This window comes from Cardiocondyla obscurior, linkage group LG09 (genome assembly GCF_019399895.1).
Source record: "Cardiocondyla obscurior isolate alpha-2009 linkage group LG09, Cobs3.1, whole genome shotgun sequence".
NCBI classification, from domain to species: domain Eukaryota; kingdom Metazoa; phylum Arthropoda; class Insecta; order Hymenoptera; family Formicidae; genus Cardiocondyla; species Cardiocondyla obscurior.
The window spans coordinates 4,447,124-4,472,598 of record NC_091872.1 but is presented as its reverse complement, the minus strand read 5'-3'; the positions used below and the strand labels follow the sequence as shown (position 1 = coordinate 4,472,598).

The following is a 25,475-nucleotide window of genomic DNA, read 5'->3' as shown; positions in this document are numbered from 1 at the left end:
TTATCGTCTGTTTAAATCGCGATATGCTTATCATTTGTAATTTACGGGAACACCGCCGATCTCCGCAATCTCCGTGCACCGACACGTGTTACTTATATTGCAGTCGCGAATGAATTTCCCTTTTTTTTTCTCGCAATATTCGGTCGAAAAATGTCCGATTCGGTTCGATACTCGCTCGCGGACGTCGCGAAGTGCAATGGCAAGAACGAAACGAGAACCTGGATCGTGATTCACGATAAAGTTTACGATGTGACGGACTACATGCAACAGGTAAATAAATATAATATTTGAAAGAAACTTCTAGCTTTAAAATAGTTACGAACGTTGGCGTTTAAGGTGATTCTTGACCGGTATTTATAGCGATTTAAAAATATCAAAAATTTTCAGAGTATGCAAATGTTTTTTTCTCTTTTAGTAATGTAATGTAATTTAATGAATGGGTTACATAAAATAATATCAATTGTAGCATCCCGGTGGTTCAGAGTTAATCGAGGAATACGCGGGAAAATACGCGACGGACGGATTCGACGATTTCGGGCATTCTTCCGATGCAACGAAAATTCTTAAAAAATATTTAATCGGCGATCTTGAGAATTTGAGTATAAGTTCGAAATTAATTAAGCGCGGGAACAATTATTGGCGTCGCAAATCCATGCGAGATCTCGTAAAATTAATTTTCGTGAAATTGGAAATAATAATTTTGCAACACGTTGGGGCGTATTGCAAGAGAATAAACGCGCCAACAAAAAGAAAAAGCAAGCAGTGTCTAACGGAATAACGTCGGAAGGAACGAAGAAGCCGAAACAAAAGTACACTTTCCAATCAGTAATAATTAACGCTTACATTATTTGAATATTTCTCATATAATTTATTTTAATAATGCGACGTACAGTAAAATATAACTTTAAAATAAGTGTTTAATAAGAAATTAAAAAAAAAAAAAAAAAGAGAAAAAGGTAGCATTGTAAAAATAGTTTTAACGTTTGGAAGAAGATAATTATATTTTATAATAGCACGAAGTTAATAGAAATTAAACAAGAAGGGGCTTTTAACTTCGCCATTCTCAATTAGCTGGTTTCGTGTTTCAGAACCTTTTTAAGAATTCTCTGCGGCAAATGTACACATTGACAAATGCATCGTGGATATCGGCCAGTCATCTTAGACATATAATTTTATTATTACGTTACGTCTGTCAAATTCGCTATCTAAATAAGGCATCGTTCGTGACAATGTACACGACGATGTATTATCGTATTCGCGAACGCGAACGCGAACGCGAACGCGAATGCGAACGTGAACGTGAACGCGAACGCGAACTACTTTTTGAACGACTCCCAGATTTTGATCTTGATCGAGATCTCGAGCGTGAGGCACGAGAAGCTTCAGAATCAGACACGATTCGTCTGCTGCTATGTGGTTGATTCTCGTTTCCACTTTCGCCTCTGGAACAATAGAAATGATTACAAAGTTTAATACAGTTAATTATAATTTTGTTAATTTTATACTAAACTAAAAAGTTAAAACATATAATCATATGTCAATATTTAGTGTAGTTTAAAAATCATAAATATAATGCCAACTCTAATAAGTTAAATTAATTCTAATTTACTAATCTATATATGAAATTACAGATAAACATATGATATTTAAAACTTTCTTGCTTACCCGCTAGCGATTTTAAGGCCACCCGTATCGCTATCTGACTCACTCGTTGAAATAGTTTCCTTCGATTTAACCAATTTACCCTTAAGGGTTTCAACCGTGCCCTTACGCGATTTTTCTTTCCTAGTACCCGCAATTTTTTTACCACGCTTACGTTTCGGTTGATCACTGTCCGATCCTGCAAAATTTTATTTAATAATTAAAGTAAATAATATTATACGTATACTACATAAAGAAATACATTAATTTTCTTACCACTATTGCCACTTCCATCCTTCCTGCGCCTGCCTCTACCTCTGCTCTTTCTCTCTTTAGTTTCACCACTTGGCTTCCTCTTACGCTTTCTTTCTTTTGGCACTTCTTCTCTGCCTTCGTCTCTTTCAGATCCTCCACTATCACTGATATATTGATCAGTTCGAGGTCTCTTATTTTTTCGTCCGGGTTTCTCTACAGGCATTTCACCAAATACAAGCGCGTTTTTAGTCTTTTCGATGTATTCTTGTCGTTTTTGCAACATCTCTTCTTCTTTCTGACGACGCATCTCTTCCAGCTTACGTTGTTCTTCCGTCTGACGCATTTTGAAAGCTTGCCTGTAAATTTAAATTCCATGATAGAAATTTGAACAAAATTATCGATAGTAAAAGCAACAAATACCTTTCTTCTTCTTGCTTTCGTCTCAACATCTTTTCTTCCTCGTCCAATCTTCTCGCTCTAGCAACATGATACTGTGCTTGGGATAACAAATCTTGACACCTCCGGGCTTCACTTTCAGCCAATTGTTCCATCCGGTCGCCATGCGCTGACAAATACTGAAAATATTTGTGTGAAAGGCCCAATTCGTGAACTGCCTGTAGTACAGTAGTTAGAGTTGATTTTTCATCTTTAAGAATATGCGTGGCCAGACGTTGGAGCACGAGAGCAATATTATACAATAAAACTGTATCTTGTGGAGCTACACGGCGTGCCTAGAAATATATTCATAATTTAAGATTAAAAATTAAAAATATAAAATTAATCTAAAAAAAATATTCGTGTATCATTACTTTTAATAGCGTCAATTTCGCTTCCTTCAGCTTGCCAGCTTTAAAATAAGCTCTTCCAAGATATTGCAAGACTTCAACATGATGATATTTATAGAATTTGCGTAGACAGTTTTCATACTGCAATGTAAATTTTAAATTAATTATTTCTCATACAATAATGATATAAATATTGGTTATTTACCATTTGAATGGCACTGACGAATTGCTTCTGCTCCACGTATATATGCGCAATGTTCAGCCAGACATCACAGAATTCTGCTGTTGCTTCGCGTACCTGAGCAAATATGTCTCTAGCTTCATTTACGCAACCTTTATGCGCAAGTACTGCGCCAATACCATTCGCAGCCCAAATATTCTTCGGGTCGTTTCTTAAAACCTAAAAATTACAATCGTGATTATAGGTGTTCTAATTAATTAAATATTACTTGTTACCTGTTTATACATGGCTAACGCTCGATCCTGATGCCGCTTCTCCCTTTCCTTGTCTTTTCCACTTTGGTGCAAAGTTTGCAACCAAATGTTTCCTAACGCAATTAAGGAGTAAGCGTTAGTGCTTGTTGTTGGGTTTTTCAAAATTCTCTCGAATTTCTTCTGGCCAGGGCCCCATTCCATCTTGGCCAAATGCAAATTACCCAACAGTGACCACGCATCCGGATGTTCGTTATTGATTCTCAAGGCGTCTTTGAACCAATCGGACGCCTCGTATATCTGTCCTTTATCTCTGGCCATACAACCGAGTCTCAAATAACAATCGACGTAATTCGGATGTTCTTTCAAAATATCTTTGTAAAGTTTCTCTGCTCGATCAAATACACACAACGCCTCATTGAGCCGCGCTAAATTATACGTCGTGGTCACTGATATCGAATTATAATAAACCGAATCATGTAAGGCGCCCGCTTTTGAACGCGCTAGAGATTCTTCTAAATTTTTTCTGGCTTCTTCCAAGTTACCGAGCCTGAAAATAAAACGTAACATAATACATAAAGTAAAAGAAATAATAAAAATATATATTAAATATACAATAAAAAAATATATACCTGTAATGCAATGCTCCTACGTTATTTAAAATTTCTGGCGGTATGTCTGCTTGAACTTTTTCTTTTAAAATCCTAGTTGCGGTTCCATAAGCATTCAAAGCTGCGGTTAAATCACTTTGCTCCAATATCTGTGCTAACTCGATCCAAGCTTCAACGTCATCGGGAAATTGTTCCGTTACTTTTCGCAAATGATTTTTTGCAATATCGCGTTTCGATTGAGAGCTTGAGTTAGCGTAGAGCGAACCAAGAATCTTCATAGTTTCGTAATTTCCAGGTTGTGCTTTTAAAACTTTTTCGAAGCATTGGGCTGCCTTTTTATAGAAGATAAAATTATTTTACTTGCCAGTGCGAATAATTTATTATTTTTTATAACGCATATATATACTTACATTTTCTGCATCACCGCGATAAACGTACATTTGTCCTAAACCAAAATGCGGCAGTACAAATACGGGCGGAGCAAACTGTGTTGCCTGATAGTAATATTGAAACGCTTGATCGTAATCACCCTAAAATAATTGTATTCATTAATTTGCCATAATGTATCATGGCGGTCAATTAAATGTCGTTTTATCACTTACTTGAACATGAAATGCTCTTGCTAGTTGATAGCAACTTTCTGCTCGCATGGCTTCGTTTTCCGTATTATGAAATGCACGCAGTGCTAAATGTTGAACCTTATTATAATCCTTTTTGAAAAAGAAATGATTTGATAAATGATTCAGCTCCATCGGATTTGTTGAATCTATCGTATACGCTTCCGATAACATTTGTACGCCGGTTCTTATGCTTTCGAGTTCTTGTTGATTCAGTTTCAAGACTGAGAGGCCAACTAGTGCCCCAACACATTGCCCATCCAAATGTAAAGCTCTCTCAAATGCAAGTCGTGCTTTCTCTTGATTATTTAATTTCATATAACAATGTCCCATTCCTAGTCTGACTGCAGCTGGACATTTTAGATTGGTTCTAAGGGCTTTCTTATAAAATGCAAGAGCTCCTCTGTAATCTTTCTTATTAAAAGCGATGCAAGCTTTGCCAAGTAAAGAAGGAATATTATTTTGTGATTGATTTAAAACAAAATTAAATTGTGCATCAGCCTGCTCCATTTTGTCACCTTCAAGCAGACAGAAATAAGCCCGACCGAGCAAATGATTCTACAATATAAAAATAACAGGTTATTAAGTTAAAGATAACATGTTAAAGAAAAGGTTATTTATATTAATATTGAAATCATATGATTTTATGTACCTGATCATACATGATAATCTTGTCAGCTGTTGTATATAACAAAGAAGCTTTTGTAAAGAGATCTCTTTTTTTATCTTTATTTTTTTCTTTATTTGCTTTCTGAACATAGTAGGCAGCCAACATATCAAGTGCACGCATTTGATCTTTTTCATAATCACGGTAATCAATATTTGCATCAATACGAGAAGATTCAAGTATTTTAATAAAATCATCAATCTTTTGCTGTTTATAATATTCAAGCTGAAACAATCAAATAAATTAAAACACTGTATTATAAATTTTTCGACTATCTACATTCTACATACAGCCAAATTGACCCAGATGTTAAGTTGTGCATGTTCCTGCCGCAAAATTCCCAGGACTTCATCTCCTTCTGGCAGTTGATCTAAATAAAGTTCTATAACCTACGGGATTAAAAGCAACAATATAAATTTTTTACTTTAGTCATTTCTTATATCATTTTACTCATATATTGTCACATAATCACATTAACAGTACTCAAATTTAAAGAAAATTAAGACAGTTTTTCTTTAAATTCCATTAAAAATAAATACTAAGTGCCAAGCTGTTGAAGCGACATATCAGAGTACACGTAATACGTATGCCGTCTTGTATAATGATATTTATTTGATTAGGGGAAACGTATTTTTTTCTTTTCTATTTTAATGTGCATCTATCCGTTTTAGGATATCGGCACAAGGGGAAACGTATCTCGGAATTAGGTTAGGTGCGTATTGATATCGCTAACCGCCGTAAAAGTTCTCCGCCCCTCACGACTCGACCGATTCTCTTGCGATCAACGTCTCGTTACGGAGCATAAAAAAATATGAACTACGCGATCAATGAAGAATATATGCTTACCTCGTCTGTATCACGAAGCGGTATCTCTATGGAACCCGCCATTGCAACTGGGTTAAACTTAACTAAACTGCCTGTACTGGCAAGCGGGCAACAGTCTACACGCAGTACACGCTTCACGATTGCACTAAGCAAGTAACGTCTCGTAGCGGTTTTTAAGGGAATTAAAGCCACGAAAGTGCCCAGTAGTACGAATCGTCAATAAATCAAACATCTAATTTATAGTAGTATACCTCAAGTTTAATTAGGAGAATTTATTTTTTTTTTCTTTAGTTTTAATAAAAATTTCTTATGAACTGCCACCGTCATTATTTGCAATTCGAGCAAGATGTCTCATTTAATCAGACGAATTATTTTTATTTATATAAAATTTATATAAAATTATACGTTATATATTTTTTAAATTTCATTAAAAAAATATATATATGTATATATAATTTTTATATTTCAAATTTATTCTTTCTGTATATTATTACGCATTCAATAAATGGTTACATAATAAAGCGACGAATTAAAACAGCAAAAGGCGCACAATTATCGTCTGTTTAAATCGCGATATGCTTATCATTTGTAATTTCCGGGAACACCGCCGATCTCCGCAATCTTCGTGCACCGACACGTGTTACTTATATTGCCGTCGCGAATGGATTTCTCTTTCTTTTTCTCGCAAGATTCGGTCGAAGAATGTCCGATTCGGTTCGATACTCGCTCGCGGACGTCGCGAAGTGCAATGGCAAGAACGAAACGAGAACCTGGATCGTGATCCACGATAAAGTTTACGATGTGACGGACTACATGCAACAGGTAAATAAATATAATATTTGAAAGAAACTTCTAGCTTTAAAATAGTTACGAACGTTGGCGTTTACGGTGATTCTTGACCGGTATTTATAGCGATTTAAAAATATCAAAAATTTTCAGAGTGTGCAAATGTTTCTTTCTTTTTTAGTAATGTAATATAATTTAATAAACGGGTTACATAAAATAATATCAATTGTAGCATCCCGGTGGTTCAGAGTTAATCGAGGAATACGCGGGAAAAGACGCGACGGACGGATTCGACGATTTCGGGCATTCTTCCGATGCAACGAAAATTCTTAAAAAATATTTAATCGGCGATCTTGAGAATGTGAGTATAAGTTCGAAATCAATTAAGCGCGGGAACAATTATTGGCGTTGCAAATCCATGCGAGATCTCGTAAAATTAATTTTCGTGAAATTTGAAATAATAATTTGCAACACGTTGGGGCGTATTGCAGGAGGACAAACACGCCAACAGAAAGAAAAAGCAAGCAGTGTCTAATAACGGAATAACGTCGGAAGGAACGAAGAAGCCGAAACAAAAGTACATTTTCCAATCAGTAATAATTAACGCTTACATTATTTGAATATTTCTCATATAATTTATTTTAATAATGCGACGTACAGTAAAATATAATTTTAAAATAAGCGTTTAATAAGAAATTAAAAAAAAAATAAGAGAGAGAGAAAGGTAGCATTGTAAAAATAGTTTCAACGTTTGGAAGAAGTTATTTATATTTTATAACAGCACGAAGTTAATAGATATTAAACGAGAAGGGGCTTTTAACTTCGCCATTTTCAATTAGCTGGTTTCGTGTTTCAGGACCTTTTTAAGAATTCTCTGCGGCAAATGTACACATTGACGAATGCATCATGGATATCGGCCAGTCATCTTAGACATATAATTTAATTTATTACGTTACGTCTGTCACATTCGTTATCTAAATAAGGCATCGTTCGTGACAATGTACACGACGATGTATTATCGATAAAAAATCATCGAGATTAAAAACCGTCCGCTTATCGCTCGTACGTGACATTAAAGACAATGTAATTAAATATAAGAACGAACTAGGAAAGATAAAGTAAGAGACGTACGTTGTCTGCTTATCGCATTTATGAGTAACATAATGAAATCTCAATGAAATTTGTAATACTACATAAAGTTGTTTTTTCCACTTTAAACCAAACTTCAAATAATTCTCACTTGCATCGTCATCCCACCTTTGTTGTTTAATAAACGCTGAAAAAGACGGACTGACGCCACAAATAAGAATTATCTAATTTTGGTGAAAAAAAAAGAAATTTTTATTACAATTAAATTTTATTAACAAAATTTGATAACTTGAATTCGGCTATATTCCTTTCTATAATAAAATAGCTTAAATGCATATTTATCAAAGTTCAATTAAGTACTACTTTATGGTAAAGTAGTTCACATAGAATTGATATATAAATATAATTAATAAAATACATATTTATAAAATTATGAAGTTCGATATAATCGAATTATAGGAGGTTGGCAGTGTTTAGAAATTAATCAAAATGACGCGATACGCAGGAAATTGATAACGCATTCTGAGCACCGATATTGAATATCGCTTGTCATGTAAAAGTACTTTGAAACTACATTGCATACGAGGAAAGTCTATTTATAACGAAATGTTTACTGTGAAATACGGCGAGGGACTTCACAGACCGTTGTATTTTCCTCTGTTTTAAGTAGCTGAAGAACTTTCGCCAAAGATTAAAATTTTTAAGGCAACTGGGACTCAACGTATTATTAGCCATATTATATTTATATCATATTGATTAATATTAAAATAAAATACGGAATTTTATCGAAGAAATTACTTAAGTTCAATAAGCTATATTTAATGTTGAATATTTAAATAAACGTAATACACGTGTAAGTAAACTTTAATGGTGACCAATTAAATCCAACCTCCCATTATTCGACCGGTTGCTTTTGATTTTCCTCGCAGTTTCGTGGTTTGATACGGGTCTACTTCAGGCTTCTGTTCGCTCGCGGTTGATTTATCAGGCTCGCTAGATTTTCCTGCATCGGCTTCTTTATCGGAAGTCTTCTGCTCGGTATCGTTATCACTCCCCTTTGCACTTTTCAAATCCTTATTTTCATCTTTTATCTCCTCTTTTTCTTTTTTTTCTTCTGACGTTGATTTTTCGCTTACCGCTTCTTTCTTCCCTTCTTCTTGCGCGCTTTCCTTCTCCGCGACTTTTTTCTCTTGATCAGTCATTGCCGATGATGTCGACTGTTTGCCAGTTTCTTCTCCTATGAGATCCTCGGGTATCGGTGACGGCGATCTGACTTCGGTAGTTTTAACGTCGAGCGTTGCTGGTTTATCCACGCTACCGCTACTTGTAGACTTCAGTAAGCTCTTTTTAAAGGAATCAACAGTGGGCCGTGGACGAACACTTGTAGAAGTTTCCGCTATCATAACTTTACTGCTCCTTTGAGGCTCATCTTTAGCCTCTTTGGCAGCCTCATTTGTATCTACGCGAGAAATTAATTCTTTAAACCTTTTCTATCAATTGATAAACAGACAGCAAGTGTATGAATAGAAAAAATCTACAAATTATTTTATACACCTAATAAAAATAAATACGAGACTTTAAAAAATTTCATTAAAGCAAATAAAAATATTAAATGCGAATTTACCAGGTTCCTCCTCTAGTTTCTTCTTGCTCAGCATGAACTTGGCGTAAGCTATCCTAGTAACCGGTGTAACGTCCGAGAGATTCGGATTGTAGGCAAGTATCCGTTTCGGATCCATAGACGCCAGGTCAGAGTCCGGCTGGTGTTGCAAGTGACGACGTAGACTTCGCCGCGTTTGACGTTGCACCGCTTCGTTCGTACTACCGATAGGATCCTTGGCAATAGTACTTTGCCTAACCATAGCGTTCCAGTCCTTTTTCGTGGAGCTGCTCCCTTTTCGCCCGATCGCTTTAGCAATTTGACTGAACACGTCTTTCGGTTCCTTTTCGCTCTGAATAACGGCTTGCACGATACCTTCCACGATGCCGATCTGGAAATCTTTTTGAAGTCGACGTTCCATCACTCTACCTTTTTTCCCGGGTACTGAAAGAAATATTTAAAAAAATAAATTGCAATTTAGTCTAAATTAATTTTTCAGGTATAAATATTATTTCATATATGCATTATGCGTAAATATACTGACTGTTCGCCTCTTCCTTGGCAAGACTCGGCGTGCACATTCCATTTTTTCGAAGAATATCAATCAGATCGTACCGAAAGCTTGAAATGTCCTGACGAACTTCCCTAACATCATCCTCTGTGATACCGAATTCATCTCGTTTTCTTTGCTCGGCCGTCACGTAGCGACGTATAAGTAAACGTATCACCGTGTCGTGTCTGGTCATAGCCTTCTCTCGAGATTTTTTCTATAATAAAATATTTATAACGTTGAGTTATATTTGTTTTATATAATTTTTAATAAGATATATTATTTTTACTTAAGTATAAGGTTTTTTTTTTATTGTATAAATATTCTACGATTTTAATTTAATTCTAGAAATATTCAGGATTACATAAAATTTAATTACTATAAAAGACTTTGTGGAACGATCGCCGCGTCCGCATTTGAACAGCTTTTGGAAAGTTTTTTTCGTCGGTATCATATTAAATGGAGGTGGAACGGTATCGCCGTCCTCGAAATAACTCATCCATAAATGGCTCCTGGCAAATTTCCATTCCGTATCAGCTCGTTCCTAAAATAATGAAATATGCGAAATATTCGTACATTTGCTCATCAACCTGACTTTTTAATATCTTATAAAAAAATTGATAATTATACCGAGATAATTTGATAAGAATTAGACATCATAGCGATCAGCATGTTTAACAGTACAATGACGTTTATAACTGAGTACGAGCCGAACATGAGAAGTGCCCAGAATCGCGTGAAGCTTTTAATCCCCGTCAGATCGAACGACATTAAATCGACCATGCCGAAACTAGCCCAAAAAAGTGATTGCGACGTCTCGAACAAGCTGAAAGCACGAATAAAATTTAACTCTCCCATCTTCGATGATTTAAACGTATATTTCCATACTTAGCGAATCTTCTCCATATAGAGCAGGCTTTCTCCTGATTATCAAAATCCGGCAATTCGTCCGACTCGTGATAACATTTTCTCTTTTCTAAGTCCGCATAATACCACATCAGCTGATTCATACCTGCGAACGAAACGCGAGATAAAATGTTATCTTATTATCTTGTATTTATTCGGCACGTTAATGCCTCCAGCCGGAAGACTAGCAGCCTTGTACAACGGGCGAGGAAAGTGGGATGATTTTTCAATTAGCGACCGGAGCTTACGAAGGAACAATACGCTACGGCATATGAATAATATGAATAAGCATTCGGGAGGTTTAATTACTCACCGCAGCCGAAAGCAAATAGCACGAGGGTGTAGATGAAAAAGAACTTGATAATGTCTATTATCATTCTCCCGAGGGAAATCTGGAGTGGGCCGAGATGAGGATTCACGCTGAATATATGGACGAGTTTTAAGAAACTGAAATAGATCCGTTACGTTCATATTAGCGTGTACTAATCAATCAGAAAAAAAAATTTTTTTTTTGACGTCCTGAAATTACCTGAATATCATTCCCGCTGCGAATGCTCCCTCCGAGAGCAGCATTGGATCGAATGCGTGCCATTGATCTCTCGGATACCAGGGATCTAAGCCGCTCCAATATTCTTTCTGTTGAAAAACGATACGGTTAAAAAACAAAAAATTGGTTAATGTGTTTCTGTATTTTTTTTTATTGAATTGTAACAAAGTTTACCTGTACTATCCACCAAGCCGTAACGCGTAAACTGATCCAGATAACGTAAAATGTGTTTTGTATAAAGTCGACGATATTCCAGAGATCCGATATATACTCGAGTAAACCGTCAGCCCATAAAGACTTGATTTCGCTAGCAATTAAACCTGCGAATGCATATTAATGAAAAAATGAAAAACAAGCGCATCGTTAAAAATAAATTAGTGAGATGTTTCTTATCGTTGATTATTTAATTTCGTTACTTATCACGTAGATAACCACTCCCGTTTCGACAAAGCCCGGGATACAGCCGCGTTCTCGTTTCTTCCACCCAGCAAGTATTTCTCGCATCCATTCGTTACCAAACAGCTCGATTATCAGATATTCGATTCGCTGCGACGCCATACCGAGTAGCACTTGAGAAAGAAGCACCCTCGTTAATAATTATTTTCAAATTTAATGCAAATACGCCAAATTGGAGACGCGTCTTACTTAGAAAAAAAGCGTACGACGCGGAGTGGCAAATAAATTTCACAAACGGTTTCTTCATAAAGGATCCCATTTGCGAGGTCGGGGACATCATGTAAATCGTACTGTATACCGGAAACATTGCGCCTAGTTTGGCAACATCCACCAACTGCGCTACCATATTTTTCCTTCTAAATCCCGGAAGACCGTCGTACCAGATTGCGCCAAGTAATTGTTGCACATTCGGATGAGCGACGAACTTAAACGTAATTGTTAGAATTACAATTGTCACGCGAATAATTAATGTTATTCACAAAGGAGTGACGTAAGGCTAAATTAAATTCTTTACTGTAGAATATAAGTTACGTATCATGTGGAACGTCCACGTACTTGTTTCTGCTTATATTTAATAGCTAACTTAAGCCGGTCCAAGGTCTGCCTTTCCCCAGGGTCCCAATTGTCACCGGTAGGGTTGTAGTTTAACATTACTTCCAATTCGTAAGACGTGCGCGCGTGATCCAGTAAGGCGGTTGCGAACTGCTGCGTTTGCTCCCGCATTTCCTGTATGAAGGTGAAATTATTCGCGGATTAATATGAACTTTGTGTAATCGAGAGAACGTAATACGAGTTTAAGCTTATTGAATTTTATTATTTAAAAAGTTTCAAGCAACTCGGGTGAAAAAAAAAAGAAAGTGAAGGAGGAGAATTAGTAAGTACGTTGTATTGGGCCCTGAATTCTTGCTCCATTCTGCTGAGGCGTCGTAGCTCCCATGAAAGTTCGAAAGCTGTTAAAAGTGGGTCTCTCGATGAAAGCGCGATTAAAGATGACGAGGTGAGCGCTCGGTACGCGTTTATTCGAGATTGCGAGTGTCGGAGGGAGTCCTGCTCGCTTGAAGTAACGCATTCGTCGCAACCACATCTATTTAAAACAAAAAAATTAATAAATTAATTAATAAATAAGTAATAATGCCACTTGTCTTTGCAATAAGGATTTTTTTTGTAGAAATTAAATAAAAATAATAATTAATTAATATAATTAACATTGGCTTCGAAACTTTAAATTGTCAAATGTTTTTATCCGCCTTACAAGTAATAAAACGATAAATCATAAATTATTATAAGGTGCATTTCGTTTTTTGATATATGCATACCTCGCATCGTGAGGTGTCGGAAGAGTCGCGCCGCGATCTAATAGCAGTTTCAGTATTTCGTAATTATTTTTATGAGCTGCCAAAGTCAACGGAGTTATATCCGACGTGAAATTCGACGATGAATCTGCAGACTCCCAACTCTGAAAGTATTCTCATTCTCATAATCCTGTAATTAGCCTAATTAAAAATTAAATCTTTATCATATTAAGAAAAATTAAATTGAGAATTTAACTTCCATTGAAGGTATAAAAATACATACGTCCCGTTAGGAGTAATAAAAAATTGTAACGCAGTGATAATATTATCAGACTTACGTAAGGCTGTCCCTGCTTGTGTATTCTTTCCTCCCACTCTAGTAGGAGTTCTACCGCTTCTACGTACTCCTCTTTAATAGCATGCAGAAGTGCATCCTGAAAGATGCACGAGTTATGATTTTAAGTGTTTTGCGCTGTTAGATGTCAGGATGTAGCCAAGTCGCTGCGTAAGGCAGATGATCGATAAGAACGTTGCTTACAACGGGTAATATTTTATTTATTTTTATTTGTCAATAAATGTTAAATTAATTTTTTTTTTATTGTTACTATTATTCGACGTTCTTTGTATTAATACGAACGTTGGCAAGAAATTTATTTTTAATAAAAATTAATTTAGTTAAGAAAAAAAAAACAATTAGCAACGTTCAAATATGAATTTAGCATTCGTAACACTTTCAATAAGAAGAAGAACACGATGATCTTCAAAATGTGTCAGACGTATGCGCGGAACCGTTATTAACGTATCCGGGTAGGCATCAATTATGTCATATCAACGTGATACATATTGCCTGCAATAATTAGGGGAGCGACTGTCGTCCATGAGAGACAGCGCACCGTTTCAACTCCACGATATTTACCTTCATTTCAATTCCCAGTTCAAGCAGCAGGTTGATAAGATCGATATTTTCATTTTCAATCGCGGCTATCAGCGCGGATCGATTTAACGGATCGACGCAATTGATGTTTAACACCTCCGGGTGATCTCGATTCTCCTCGATTAACCTGATTAATAAATTGTGCGGCAATTAACATATTTCTTTTTTTTTTCTTATTGGCACAATGTCTGCTGTACGAAATTAATTTTGCAGAAATTTATTTGTAATAGTAATTAACAATACGCATGGCATCCTCGTCACAATAATTGCCACACGTACACATGCATATATATTTGTATACGTGTATAGACAAAAGGAGCTTATCGCGAAATCTAGTTTATTACGTTTCACCTAGGATACTCTTAAAGGAACATTAATACGGAAAAATGTAGGATTACCTTTTGACAGTGGCACAATCACCTCGTTCCGCGCTAAGCAGGAAATGCTTCTCGACCGGGCTAAGAATATAGTCAATAGGCGCCTGTAACGATTGCACCGAAGATGGTCTCGCCTCATTCCCTAGTAAATTCTGCTGAGATTCTGATGGATTCATTTTTTTCTTTTTGTTTCTTTTTTTTAGCGTACTTTCCAAAAGATCCTCACTTATTACTTTTTTCTCTTCGCCTAAAATTATAAACGCTTTTTCTTTATTTTCAAAATTGCGGAAGTAAGATTATCTCGAAACGTTCTCGAGTCGTCAAAACAAAATTCTTTTTTTTTTTTTTTTTTTTTTTTTTACAGTGCTCTTAACAGTAATTTATAATCTCTCTACGAAAACGGATTAAACCGTGCTACTCAAGTAATAAATATAAAAAAATAAAGGATGGATTAAAAAAAATAGAAATAATAATTTGATTGTAATCTAATATATATCTTCTTGACTTGGACTGTCGCACTTACGTATTTTTTCATATCGCGAGCACGCTTACGCGACAGACGCCAGACGTAGACTGTATAATGGTCACAACTGCGTGTAATTCGATGAAACCTTACGACATTGTGCCAGGTGGATTGATCTTCGGAATGCGGATTAAGCACGAGGACGGGACTCCATGAAAGAAAAGAACAGCTGGACATGCTGGAGAGACTCGGGTGCGTTATCCAGTATTGTATGGCATTCGCGTTATCACTGGGGTAGGGAGGAAGAGGGAAGGGAGGATATGTGCGGATCGGGTGAGAATCTTTTTCTCTCTCTAACACCCCAAATAATGGAACGCGATAGTTCCGCTGCGGCGGTAAGGGACTAAATCCAAAGCTCATACGCTGCCAGCGCACGCCGACTTATTTTTCCTCATTTATATTTTCCGCCGCCCACGTGATTACTTATCTCCCTCGACGACGAGGTGTCATTGCATTTAGCACGGCTCATTCATAATAATTTAAGAGACGAATGTGGAGATGAATCGTGAAACTAATGACGCACCCGCGACACATTGCAAATTTTTTTCTTTTTTTTTTTATTTTCTTTCTGACATAAAAAAAATGTACTTCGAATGTATCGCGCGTAAAAATTAAAAGTCTCAGTTGGTTCTAAAATCGAAAAGAGTATCGCAACGCGATAAAACGCGCAAGCCTAAGATCGCCCGGGCGGAGGAAGAAAAGAAGAAAAGAGGAAGAAAGAAAATAAACGTTTGCTTTTTGAAGTTTTAAATTTGAAAGGGGGGCTACAATCTAAACAACGGGACGAGTACATTGTACAGAGATAAGCTCACATCCAGCCACTTTGTTTCCCTTTAATTTTACGCGGTTACGTATTAAAATAACATACATCGTAAGAACGGCGTGGATTACCGGGGGCAATGTGACGTATGCAATTTCCAGTCTGCGATAAATCCTCATAATATTTATTACAAGCTTGAGCTGGGGGGGCCGGTTGGCTCCGACAGCCGTTTAATGCTTAGACACTTAATTTAGACATTCCAGTAGCAACACAGTTTAACGCCCATGCTCGTTACAGAAACACGATAATTCTTAACATTCAGAGAGAGTGCTAGTAATAGTGTCGGACCACTGAATTTATCATAAGTGGCAACATGCTGCGAACGCGACAGAAAAATGCGCATAATCGTAGGACGAGTTTACGATCGCGTCGGCCGCGTTTAGGAGCGACGAATCGATTAGATTTATATGTACATTGAATAATAAGTAATGAGGCAGGTGGATGTACAAAGTGGTGTCCGAAGAGATTCACGGCTCGGCATTCGCTATCAGCTTGCGGGTACGCGAACGACGAAACATTAAACGTTTAGTAAAATAAAGAAAAGTATAATTAAAAAATAGAAAAAAAAAAGAAAACAAGAGTGCTTGTATTTAGAACTTATTTTTCTAAACGAAAAAAATAAGGAAAATGCGGGACAAGATGCGCAAGAGATTAGTTTACTCCTTTCACTACAAATATATATTTTATTGCAAGTGCATTTGCAAAAACAAAAAGAATTATAAGTAATCAACCGATCGCATCGCTGTTAAGGAAACGTAAATATGCGCTTTTGCATCTTAACAATTTGACAAAAGCTTTTTCCACAAGTGGCGGCTAAGACGAATTGAAGATAACGCCGTCAGTTATTTTATTCTCGTGTACTCTGATGTAATATTGCAACAGGCGGACAATAATTTTCGATTTGTTTAACAAGTTGGCGCGCGCTTCAGATCCGCTTTAAGTACAAATCCGTGCCGATAGTAACGCGATCCGGTTGTCATCTCAGAGCCAAATGCAGGTCGCCCGTGGCTGTCAAGTCGGTTCGACAAACTGGAGCGCTGCGAGTCCTCGTTGGCATCCGGTATCGAATCCGCAGGACGAATCCGCGTGGGAACGATCTCGGATCTCCGACGAGTTCGGATAGCAGCGGCAGGTCGGTTCACTCGTGGCGGCTCGCGCCGTCCCGGCTTTCCGAGATTCCGTCCAAATTAATCACGCCGGTGATCTTGTCCAAGCTGTTACAAAGACGTACCAGCCTCAGCACGTCCAGAGGCATATCCGTGTTTCTTGTCGCTTCGTTCGGTACCAGCGTCGAACACATCGCAGCGAAAACGAGATCGGCGGGCACAACTTGAGCGTTACGGCCAAACCTGTTATCAAGCAAAGTTTCGATTCAATTTATTTCGATCCCGCAGGAAAACAATTAAGAATTCTAAAACGTAGATAAGAAAGACCCATCCTCCCCCCGTCTCGCAGTTTGACATTTTTTTAAAGGTTGAAAATTTACGTCTGAAGAACGTGCCTCTTTAAAGGATCGCGGAGTAATTTAGGTAAAAGCGGGATAATGCATTAAATATAACTGGGATAAATGATCGCGTTACACGTGTGTGTTGAACTTCCCGGCGCTATATGACATAAGAAGAAAGCAACAATAGGCGAATACGAGTCTCTAGTGAATCCGTTATGCCTTTGCGTCACCGTCCATTTCTCTCTTTTAGAGTCTTCCTCGGATACTCGGTATCAGTATTGCGGCCGGGGAAAATGCGGGACGGGACCGTAATTTTGGTAATGTTACGATAAATAATAATATCGCGTTTGTCGGATGTTACGCGTTGATACGTCGCGCACCTGCGTTTCCGTTATTTGTCACGCATAAAAATTGCGGGGACGAAGATTATTAACGCTCATCTCAACCCTCAAATGGCACACTACCCTGACCGCGCTATATTTTACTTTCCTTATATCTCGAGACTTAATGTATCAATTTTAGAGTAATTATATTTTTTTTTTATTTTAATTTAATTTTTTTAATACGACATTAAAAAATAAAATAATTACCTGATGAAATTGAGATCATTTCGCCCGCGTTTGAGTTGTTCGCCGTTAATAGTTTTGGTATTGGATCGGCCGAATCTGATGACAATGTCCGGCGATTTCCATCGCGGATGCCTGCTGACTTTAGAATTAGAATCGGTTTCCCCGTCCAAACCGGGATTGTCAACGCCGTTGAAAGCGGCCTGACTGCGCCCGAACCTGATAAAAGATGTGCCCATAGTGCTGCGCCTGTCTTTAGACTCGATGTCATCTTTACGATCGTCGATACCGTGTCTCTTTATCACGTATTCAATGTCATTCGGCAACTCCTTGAAAATTCTCAAGCTACCGTTGTCCTTTAACACCGAGGAAGATACGAGCATCCAATTGCAAAAGAACGCCATTGCGTTGAACGTCCAGAGTGCAATCTGCAATCAAACATCACCTCGACAAAGCTGCGTGCATATCGTAATTTTAATAATACTGAGATTGAGAAATTTCAAGAAAAGTCGTGGGCACGTTGCGCGATAATTAATTAAGTAAAATTAAAAATATATATAAAAATCCAACTAGATCCAAGTTGATGTAAAAAGTTAATTACGTGTTCCGCGATCTGCAAACGTAAGTCCGTGTAAGATCTTAAATTTGCCGAGTTGCCGAGTGACTTTATGCAGCAATGTGTAATTAATTTGTTGAGACCGACTAGAATTACAAAGTGCAACAGGAGCATCCTAGACACGTCGGCCGACGCATCCGTGCATCACGCAATAAATATCGGTACCTTATTATCTGTATTAATATCCTGTTTAACAATACCACGGTACACTGAGCAAGATTAATGTAGGGCTTTATATTACTTTAATTAACCCTGTACGCGACTGCCTTTCATAATCATGTCGCCCACAAACTTGTTACGTGTATTGTTAAAAATCTACAGATTTATCGTGTTTAAAAAAAAAAAAAAAAAAGAAAAAGCAACGTAGATGGATTCTCTTCTTAATTAATTAATTTTTATTGTTACTTCACGCAGACGGTATTATATTAATATTAATACGTGAGCTGACGGTCTTTCTGTCTTTTATCATTTTCAGCCTATGTAACTGTAAAAAATTTTTTAGCTGTTGAAGTTTATAAATTAATATTGCTACGTTTAAAGCTTTATAAAATAATTTAGTGAAAGCATGAAGCCAGTGTAGAAGACCCGACCGAGAAAATTAAGTCGGTAAATTTATGAAAATATAAAAGGAACGTATGAGATTCGCCGCGTTATTTCATTGGCGAGAAAATATGAGCTTACGCGGTAACCATACGCTTAAATGAAAATGAAAATGAAAATGAAAATTAGTTAAAATAATAAGGTTTGTCTCAATATTACTTGAAGACAGAAAATCATGTAAGACGCAAAAGGATTTATTGCAAAGATCAATGATAAACTTTAAATTAAAAATTTAAAAAAAGTAAAAAAAAAAAGGACAAAACTTTAGCTGATTTAATAAATTAAAAAACATTTTTTAAAAGAATTATATACTCATTGCTTTAATGTTAATGATAACAATAACGTGCCATTATTTTTATAAAATTGTTCATCGATATTTTATAAGTCATTGATCGACAAAAATTATAATTAATAATTTACGTAAATTAAAATAATCTAATATTATAAAAAATATTTAAAACTGATTCGCGGATAAATAAAATAATATATTTCTTTTTGTTCGAATTTCTATCGCTATATATTACGAGCAGAGATTATTTGATCGCTACCACTCTTCTTGCCTATTACATTGATCAGCATTCGATTGGGGCGACAGCTCGGATAGATCGTTTGTTAATCCGCACAATCACGGAATAATCACCACACGGTCTCGGCAGCGAAACACACTTACTGCCAACTCACAATGAACGGTAAACGGAGCAGAGCACTCACCATTCTGTCGACTGCTTTTTCGACTTGTTGCGCAGAGCAACCGGGAGACGAAATCGCGGAGATAAGTAGCGTTTCGACGAAAGAACGTAATGTAGCAACGGCGTGGTTTGATGGTGGTTGGTGGTGGAATGGGTGTCCGGGGTTGGCGATGACACCCTTTATATAGGGGCACCCTCTCGGGCGCGCATATTTCCCTCCACCATTCCCTTTCCCCTTTACCGCCCCTTGCTCACGGGGCGCACGATGGTCTTCTCTTATCGTGCAGCAAGGAGATGGTTTCACCTGAGTTATGATTGGCCGGAGCGCACAACACGATACCTCTACATTATTTTGATTCAATTACACCATCACCACTAGCAGCCGACCTACGTAATCTTCTTTATTATTTATGACTCTTGGCAAATAATAATCATAGGGGCGGATGTGAGAAGAAGATCCTCCTCCGTTGTCGTCATCGGTAACAATGTCGACGTTGGTCTCGCCGGTCTCTCCTTCTTTTTCGGTCTATCTATCTCGGCTATCTAAGTAAATCAATGGCGCCGAGATAATCAACCCCTATGCTGGACCTTCACCGGCGACGGTGTCGTAAAAAATTTAATTTGTCGCGCGAGTATCGAGTGAAAACGCAACAGGTAGAACCGCCTTTACTCGCCGATGATCCCAGCTACTTTCGCAATCGCTTCTTCTCGCGGAGATAAAGACGACGGTGGTAAAATAAAATATTTAAAAAATAAAAAAAATAAATTTAAAAAAAAGCCGTATCCGCAGGTGCAAAGATCACGCGGTGAAAAAAATTTCATGCTGGAAGAAGTCACTTTCAAGTAGTTGCGGCATTTGATTTACGTCGACTTTAATTTTTTCAGCTACGATTTATTATACGCTAAGGAAGTTCCCGAAAGCAAGTAAAATGCATTACGCGTAAACTCGTTTTCGCATTAAACTAATTTCAGGGAGAAGAGCGAGAAATACGTCATTGTTTTTTCAACTTCTAACCCGCTCACATATACGCAAAAGATAATTATACCGAGCAAGAAGTTTCGCGGTGTAGATTTATTTCTTTTTGATATTTTCACGCGCAACTGACCAGCGAGCTAAAGTCGAAAAGCCCACGTTCCCAAAAAGTTGATGCTCTTTTAATAGCGCGTTCTTTATTCAATTTAAAATCCGCCTTTTTCTTAAAGTAATGAGGCGCTAATTATTTCCGGCTTAGGAAAAGAAAAAATAGAAAGTTTCTCGTAAACTGAGCTTTAAAGGAATATAATTGGTGCTAATAAAAATATATACGATTTTTAATCAGTCTCAAATCGAGTTTTACGACAAATTCACGTCATTTCTTTTTACCGTAATTTGATTAATATATCGTTAAATTGATATTACTTTAGTTTGATATTTTTTTTTCATTTTTTGAGCTGTTAGCTATTGCAAAAATTCTAAAACGGTGCTAGACTTTTCGACTCAATTTAACCAAGTCTATCTGCACGGAGGTGTTATGTAAATAATTAACAGACACCCTGTACATTGGTTATCCTTTAGAAGTTTAGATGAAAGAGCTTAGTTGCGCAAAAGAGATCGGTGCTTCAGTGCACCGTTGCATAAGTTCGTATTCAAGTTTAATATTAGCGTAAAGATCGTCTCTCTATTGCCAACATCGTACAGACTGTTGCATAAACGCGCGTAATTCGTACTTGTTACTGTAGGATGTAACGGGAGGGTAACAAGATCCATATGTGCTACCACTGTGCACTAGTGGAGTTCCTTCGACGGACTTATTTTATTAGACATTTTCCGATATATTTTTGCGGAAAATGTTTCTTTATTGCGTACTATTTTGAAACCGTTTTCTCAAGAATTTACGCTTCAGCGACATTCTATTTTAAATCATCTCGCGGCACTAAATTTTTGAACTTAATTAAAAAAAAAATTTAGCAAGGAGACCAAAGACTCCAATAATTTTACGTGACGCTTTTTGTTTAAAAAAATTAAAAAATAATTTAAAAAATATAAAAAATTTAACCAAGAGTTATTTAAACAAATTTAAACGCCCGAGACCGACGTTACTTTCTACCGCAAGTTTTATTAGTAGTCACGAAGTTATCGATGCAATTAGAAAAGTTCAAATCAACCGAAGTGATTCGAGAGTATCTATGAGAGATGGTGAAAAGAGGTCAAAGTCATTGCGTTTCATTGGTCAGCGGTAGACGACGAAATGTCTATTCAACAGGTTGTTAACTACTTAAAATTTATAGTAACCCCTTCTTGCTACTCCTGTCTGACGATATCAACGTACCGCAATTCTCACGCAGTCAGTGTCAACTCGACGACGGTTCGCACTTCAGCTCGCGATGCGGCTTCCTTGCATCGTTTACACGGCGATCACGCTTATTTTATTCGTCAACGTAGTGTTATATGCGAGTGGCACAGAGAGTAAGTGGCAATGAGCATTGCGCTTCCGAGTTCCGCGACCGAAATTCAACCCCCTGCCTGTACGATTAGCTGGAAACGTCCGCCGCGGATCTTTCAAATTGTCGCGGGCTAATCGTCAGCGATAATTTCTCGCGGGAATCGTACATTAATTTTCAACATCTCGGACACGGGCCGGATATCTGGAAGAAGCGGAATCCTGCGCCAACCACATCGACACGTTAATTATTCTACGCGATTTAATTACGCGTGAAAGAAAAAGGAATAAGGGGAAGGGACGTTAAACGCCGACATGTAGAACATCGCTACCAGCTCGCCAATATAATTTATGTTCCGTTCGTGCAATACTTTTTATTATTATTATTTTTTTTTATTTGAAATATTACGCGTATCCGTATAACGTCGCAATTTGATCTCTTTGAAATCACGACATAATGTTTCTACGGCGAGAAATATTCCCTGTCAACGGACGTTCACGCTTCCTTATTTGTCGGCGGCTACAAATTGTCGTCATTTATCCACTTGTACTGTCATTCAAAGCGAATCAAGGGAATGAATGAGTCTCTGTATTTCAAAACGTGCTTCAGTTGTTTGCACTTAATAATAATATATGTTCGCGTAATAGCAACGTCAATAAACTCGCACGTAAATTAGATGCAAAATTTTGGCTTCCGATCTGTTAGTTGCAGCGTCCGCCTCTAAAATTAATTCCGGCACATTGAGATCGAGAGGGAGAACGTGCGCGATATTAAGCCGAACAAATAAGCCTTTAATATTATAACGACACCTGCAGCATCGCTTGTAAGATTATCTCACCGACGATAAAAGCGGGCAAACCCGAGCCCCAGTACCTCCCGTAATTAACAAGATTACAGCGTTCGACATTGTCCCTCGGTGATTAACAGGGTCCCCCGTGTGGAATCAGACTTGGACCGATCGATTGAAGCAGGATCTGTTTGTAAAATATGACAAATTTGCCCGGCCGACGCAGCATTTTAACACCACAGTGGTCAAATTTGACATTACCTTTCTTTATATCGATGTGGCAAGTATGCGCGATATTAAAACCCGTAACAGACACAAATTCAATCCTACCGTGGTAGCACGACTGACTTTTCGATTTTCAGGATGACTTCAAGTCCACTATCACCGCCAACGGATGGGCGACTCAAGTATGTGAAACTTAACGTTTTTGTATAATTTCGTAGCTGATCCTATAAAAAAAAAATACATATGCCCCGTTAATTAAAATCACAAATACAAATCGTTTTAAAAACTTCTTAAAATTGCCATTTTCTAATTTTTATTTACATCTAGATGTGGAATGACGAAAAGCTCAAGTGGGATCCCGCAAAGTATGGCAATATCCAACACATTAACGTAGGAAACCACGAAATTTGGCAGCCAGACATTCTGTTGTATTACAGGTATATAACTTTCTCGAATTTTTTTTTTACAAAAATATGTGTAACCCTCCCCGAGATACTTCACGCCCGTAAGGGTCGCAGATGTCGATCCTTTTGCTTAGAAGAAGGCGCGGGGAAGACTCGATTGAAGGAGAGAAGGGCGTATCGCGACTAAGCGGTAAGGGAAGAATGTGGGTGAAATATTCGATATAATTTTTTTTTTTTTTTTTTTTTATTTAGTGGAACCGCGAACACGGTCGAGCATTATGGTGACGCAGCCTGCATCATTTTTCATGACGGTCGAGTATTGTGGGTGCCACCCGCGCAATTTGTCGGTCTCTGCGAGCTAGATTTTCGCCTTTGGCCTTTCGACACACAGGTTTGCAATATGACGTTCGGCTCATGGACGTACCATGGTGAACATATCGACATGCAACTGGCCGAACGCATGAGCACGGTACGAAAAATGTTATTATATTCACATCTATCTCGTAGTCTTTACTCTCTAACGAGATGCAAAAAATTATATCGCAATTTTCTCAAAAAGAAAAAAAAAAAGAAATATATTGCACAGTTTATTAAAAAAACTTATAATTTCGATTCTCGTACAACAATGTTAAGGTAGCGAAATATGTAATCACCCCCAACAGGAACGCATGTACGTGAAAAATGCGCAATGGAAATTAGTGGACTTGAGCAAAGTGCGCGAATCAGTTATATACCCGTGCTGCGAGGAAGCGTACACCCATATTAACTTTAAAATAACTTTAAAGAGAAACTCGGCCCTTTATTGCAGCGTATTGCTGATGCCTGCTGCGGGTATGCGCTACAATTATTATTCAGACAGCTCTTTAACTCTCGTTAACAATCGTACGACTGAATTTAAACTAATATACGATATATTTACGGTATACGAATTTTCAGCTATAATTTTCCTAATACTGACCACGTTTTGGTTACCGCCTCAAAGTGAAATGAAGATCAGCGTTGCGGCATGTACTATATTAATCATCACCGTATTTTTGGGGTACATGGGTCTTAAAGTACCATTAACCGCGACTCCTCCGCTCATAGGTAGACCAACGCAAAAATCTAATACTTTTATAATTTTCAATTATTATTAATTATACTTCGAAAAAAAAAAGATATTTTACAGTAAAAAAAATTGTTTAATTTAAAACGATAGAAAAGGTTTATCTGCCATACTCGTCGTTTATTCTTCGTTATCAAAAAAGATGATACTAATTGTCATTAATGACGACTTTTACAGTTTGTTTCTACAGTGGTTGCCTCTGTCTAGAAACAATATCGTTAATACTGGCAGTAATAGTAATCAACATGTCGAAAAGGATTTATTGCAAACCCCTTCCACGGAATATTAAGCTATGCTTGTTAAGCTGGCCTGGAAAACTGTTAGGACTTTCCGATCTCATAAGTGAGGTAATTAATATAAATTTTTAATTTTACACAAAACTTGCATGCAACTGTCTATTTTTTGACCATCTCGAATTTCTCTTGTCTCATCGCGTGAGCTTTTCATCGCTCTAACTGTAATTACATTTTTAAGATCGAATCACGACGACCTATACCAGCTCAGGAATTACGTGCCAAACTTACGGAAGAGTCTACTACTAATTCCACATCTAATATTTCGGATGACGGAGATCGGCAGAATATAATCCTGCCAACGAAGAACGTAACGCAATTAGAATGGATTCTCGCAGGCACAGCTATCGATCGTATAGCTTTCTTATTTTTCTGTTTGATATTAGCGATAATGGCAATCGTATGCATAGGATAATTCATTACATAAAAATATTCATAAGTCGTTTGGATATATTAATAATCTAATATAAAAATATATACCATATAAACGTGACATATATATGTATATAAATCATGAATTGTTATTCTACAATACATATCAAATTATGTTCATTTTATTCTATAATTGCCATTAAAAATTTTGATCTTAGACCAACTTAAGGAATTGCT

General features: G+C 37.2%; 5 protein-coding genes and 1 long non-coding RNA gene across 6 annotated transcripts; 3 read left to right on the top strand and 3 right to left on the bottom strand.

The window, feature by feature from the left end:
• Nucleotides 1-137: 137 nt before the first annotated feature.
• Nucleotides 138-955, top strand: LOC139105835 (uncharacterized). The gene is made up of 2 exons (XR_011546246.1): nt 138-270; nt 467-955. It is a non-coding gene; the product is annotated as an uncharacterized lncRNA (long non-coding RNA).
• Nucleotides 956-974: 19 nt separating this feature from the next.
• LOC139105834 (RNA polymerase-associated protein CTR9 homolog) lies at nt 975-5,993 on the bottom strand. The gene is made up of 13 exons (XM_070662133.1): nt 5,855-5,993; nt 5,299-5,397; nt 4,994-5,233; nt 4,327-4,899; nt 4,135-4,254; nt 3,746-4,056; nt 3,138-3,663; nt 2,887-3,081; nt 2,706-2,822; nt 2,317-2,627; nt 1,918-2,252; nt 1,666-1,840; nt 975-1,442 (listed from the first exon to the last, which is right to left on the bottom strand). The coding sequence occupies exons 1-13, from the start codon at nt 5,894-5,896 to the stop codon at nt 1,247-1,249; spliced, it is 3,240 nt and encodes a 1,079-aa protein (XP_070518234.1). The 5' UTR covers nt 5,897-5,993; the 3' UTR covers nt 975-1,246.
• Nucleotides 5,994-6,478: 485 nt separating this feature from the next.
• LOC139105363 (cytochrome b5) lies at nt 6,479-7,957 on the top strand. The gene is made up of 4 exons (XM_070661414.1): nt 6,479-6,655; nt 6,852-6,980; nt 7,111-7,196; nt 7,476-7,957. The coding sequence occupies exons 1-4, from the start codon at nt 6,536-6,538 to the stop codon at nt 7,513-7,515; spliced, it is 375 nt and encodes a 124-aa protein (XP_070517515.1). The 5' UTR covers nt 6,479-6,535; the 3' UTR covers nt 7,516-7,957.
• A 627-nt stretch (nt 7,958-8,584) lies between these two features.
• Trp (transient receptor potential) lies at nt 8,585-14,633 on the bottom strand. The gene is made up of 17 exons (XM_070661416.1): nt 14,392-14,633; nt 13,976-14,120; nt 13,398-13,493; nt 13,084-13,223; nt 12,650-12,851; nt 12,323-12,493; nt 11,957-12,191; nt 11,728-11,880; nt 11,486-11,631; nt 11,294-11,400; nt 11,078-11,211; nt 10,747-10,870; nt 10,489-10,684; nt 10,238-10,402; nt 9,853-10,075; nt 9,333-9,752; nt 8,585-9,167 (listed from the first exon to the last, which is right to left on the bottom strand). Exons 1-17 carry the CDS (start codon nt 14,544-14,546, stop codon nt 8,587-8,589), a joined length of 3,393 nt encoding a protein of 1,130 aa, XP_070517517.1. The 5' UTR covers nt 14,547-14,633; the 3' UTR covers nt 8,585-8,586.
• Nucleotides 14,634-15,623: 990 nt separating this feature from the next.
• On the bottom strand, nt 15,624-20,083 carry LOC139105551 (FMRFamide-related peptides). The gene is made up of 3 exons (XM_070661728.1): nt 19,654-20,083; nt 17,751-18,154; nt 15,624-17,062 (listed from the first exon to the last, which is right to left on the bottom strand). The coding sequence occupies exons 1-3, from the start codon at nt 19,654-19,656 to the stop codon at nt 16,852-16,854; spliced, it is 618 nt and encodes a 205-aa protein (XP_070517829.1). The 5' UTR covers nt 19,657-20,083; the 3' UTR covers nt 15,624-16,851.
• Nucleotides 20,084-21,921: 1,838 nt separating this feature from the next.
• Nucleotides 21,922-25,418, top strand: LOC139105545 (acetylcholine receptor subunit alpha-like). The gene is made up of 9 exons (XM_070661721.1): nt 21,922-22,077; nt 22,980-23,119; nt 23,202-23,246; nt 23,392-23,501; nt 23,721-23,937; nt 24,131-24,299; nt 24,405-24,554; nt 24,751-24,920; nt 25,048-25,418. The coding sequence occupies exons 1-9, from the start codon at nt 21,996-21,998 to the stop codon at nt 25,279-25,281; spliced, it is 1,317 nt and encodes a 438-aa protein (XP_070517822.1). The 5' UTR covers nt 21,922-21,995; the 3' UTR covers nt 25,282-25,418.
• Nucleotides 25,419-25,475: the final 57 nt, after the last annotated feature.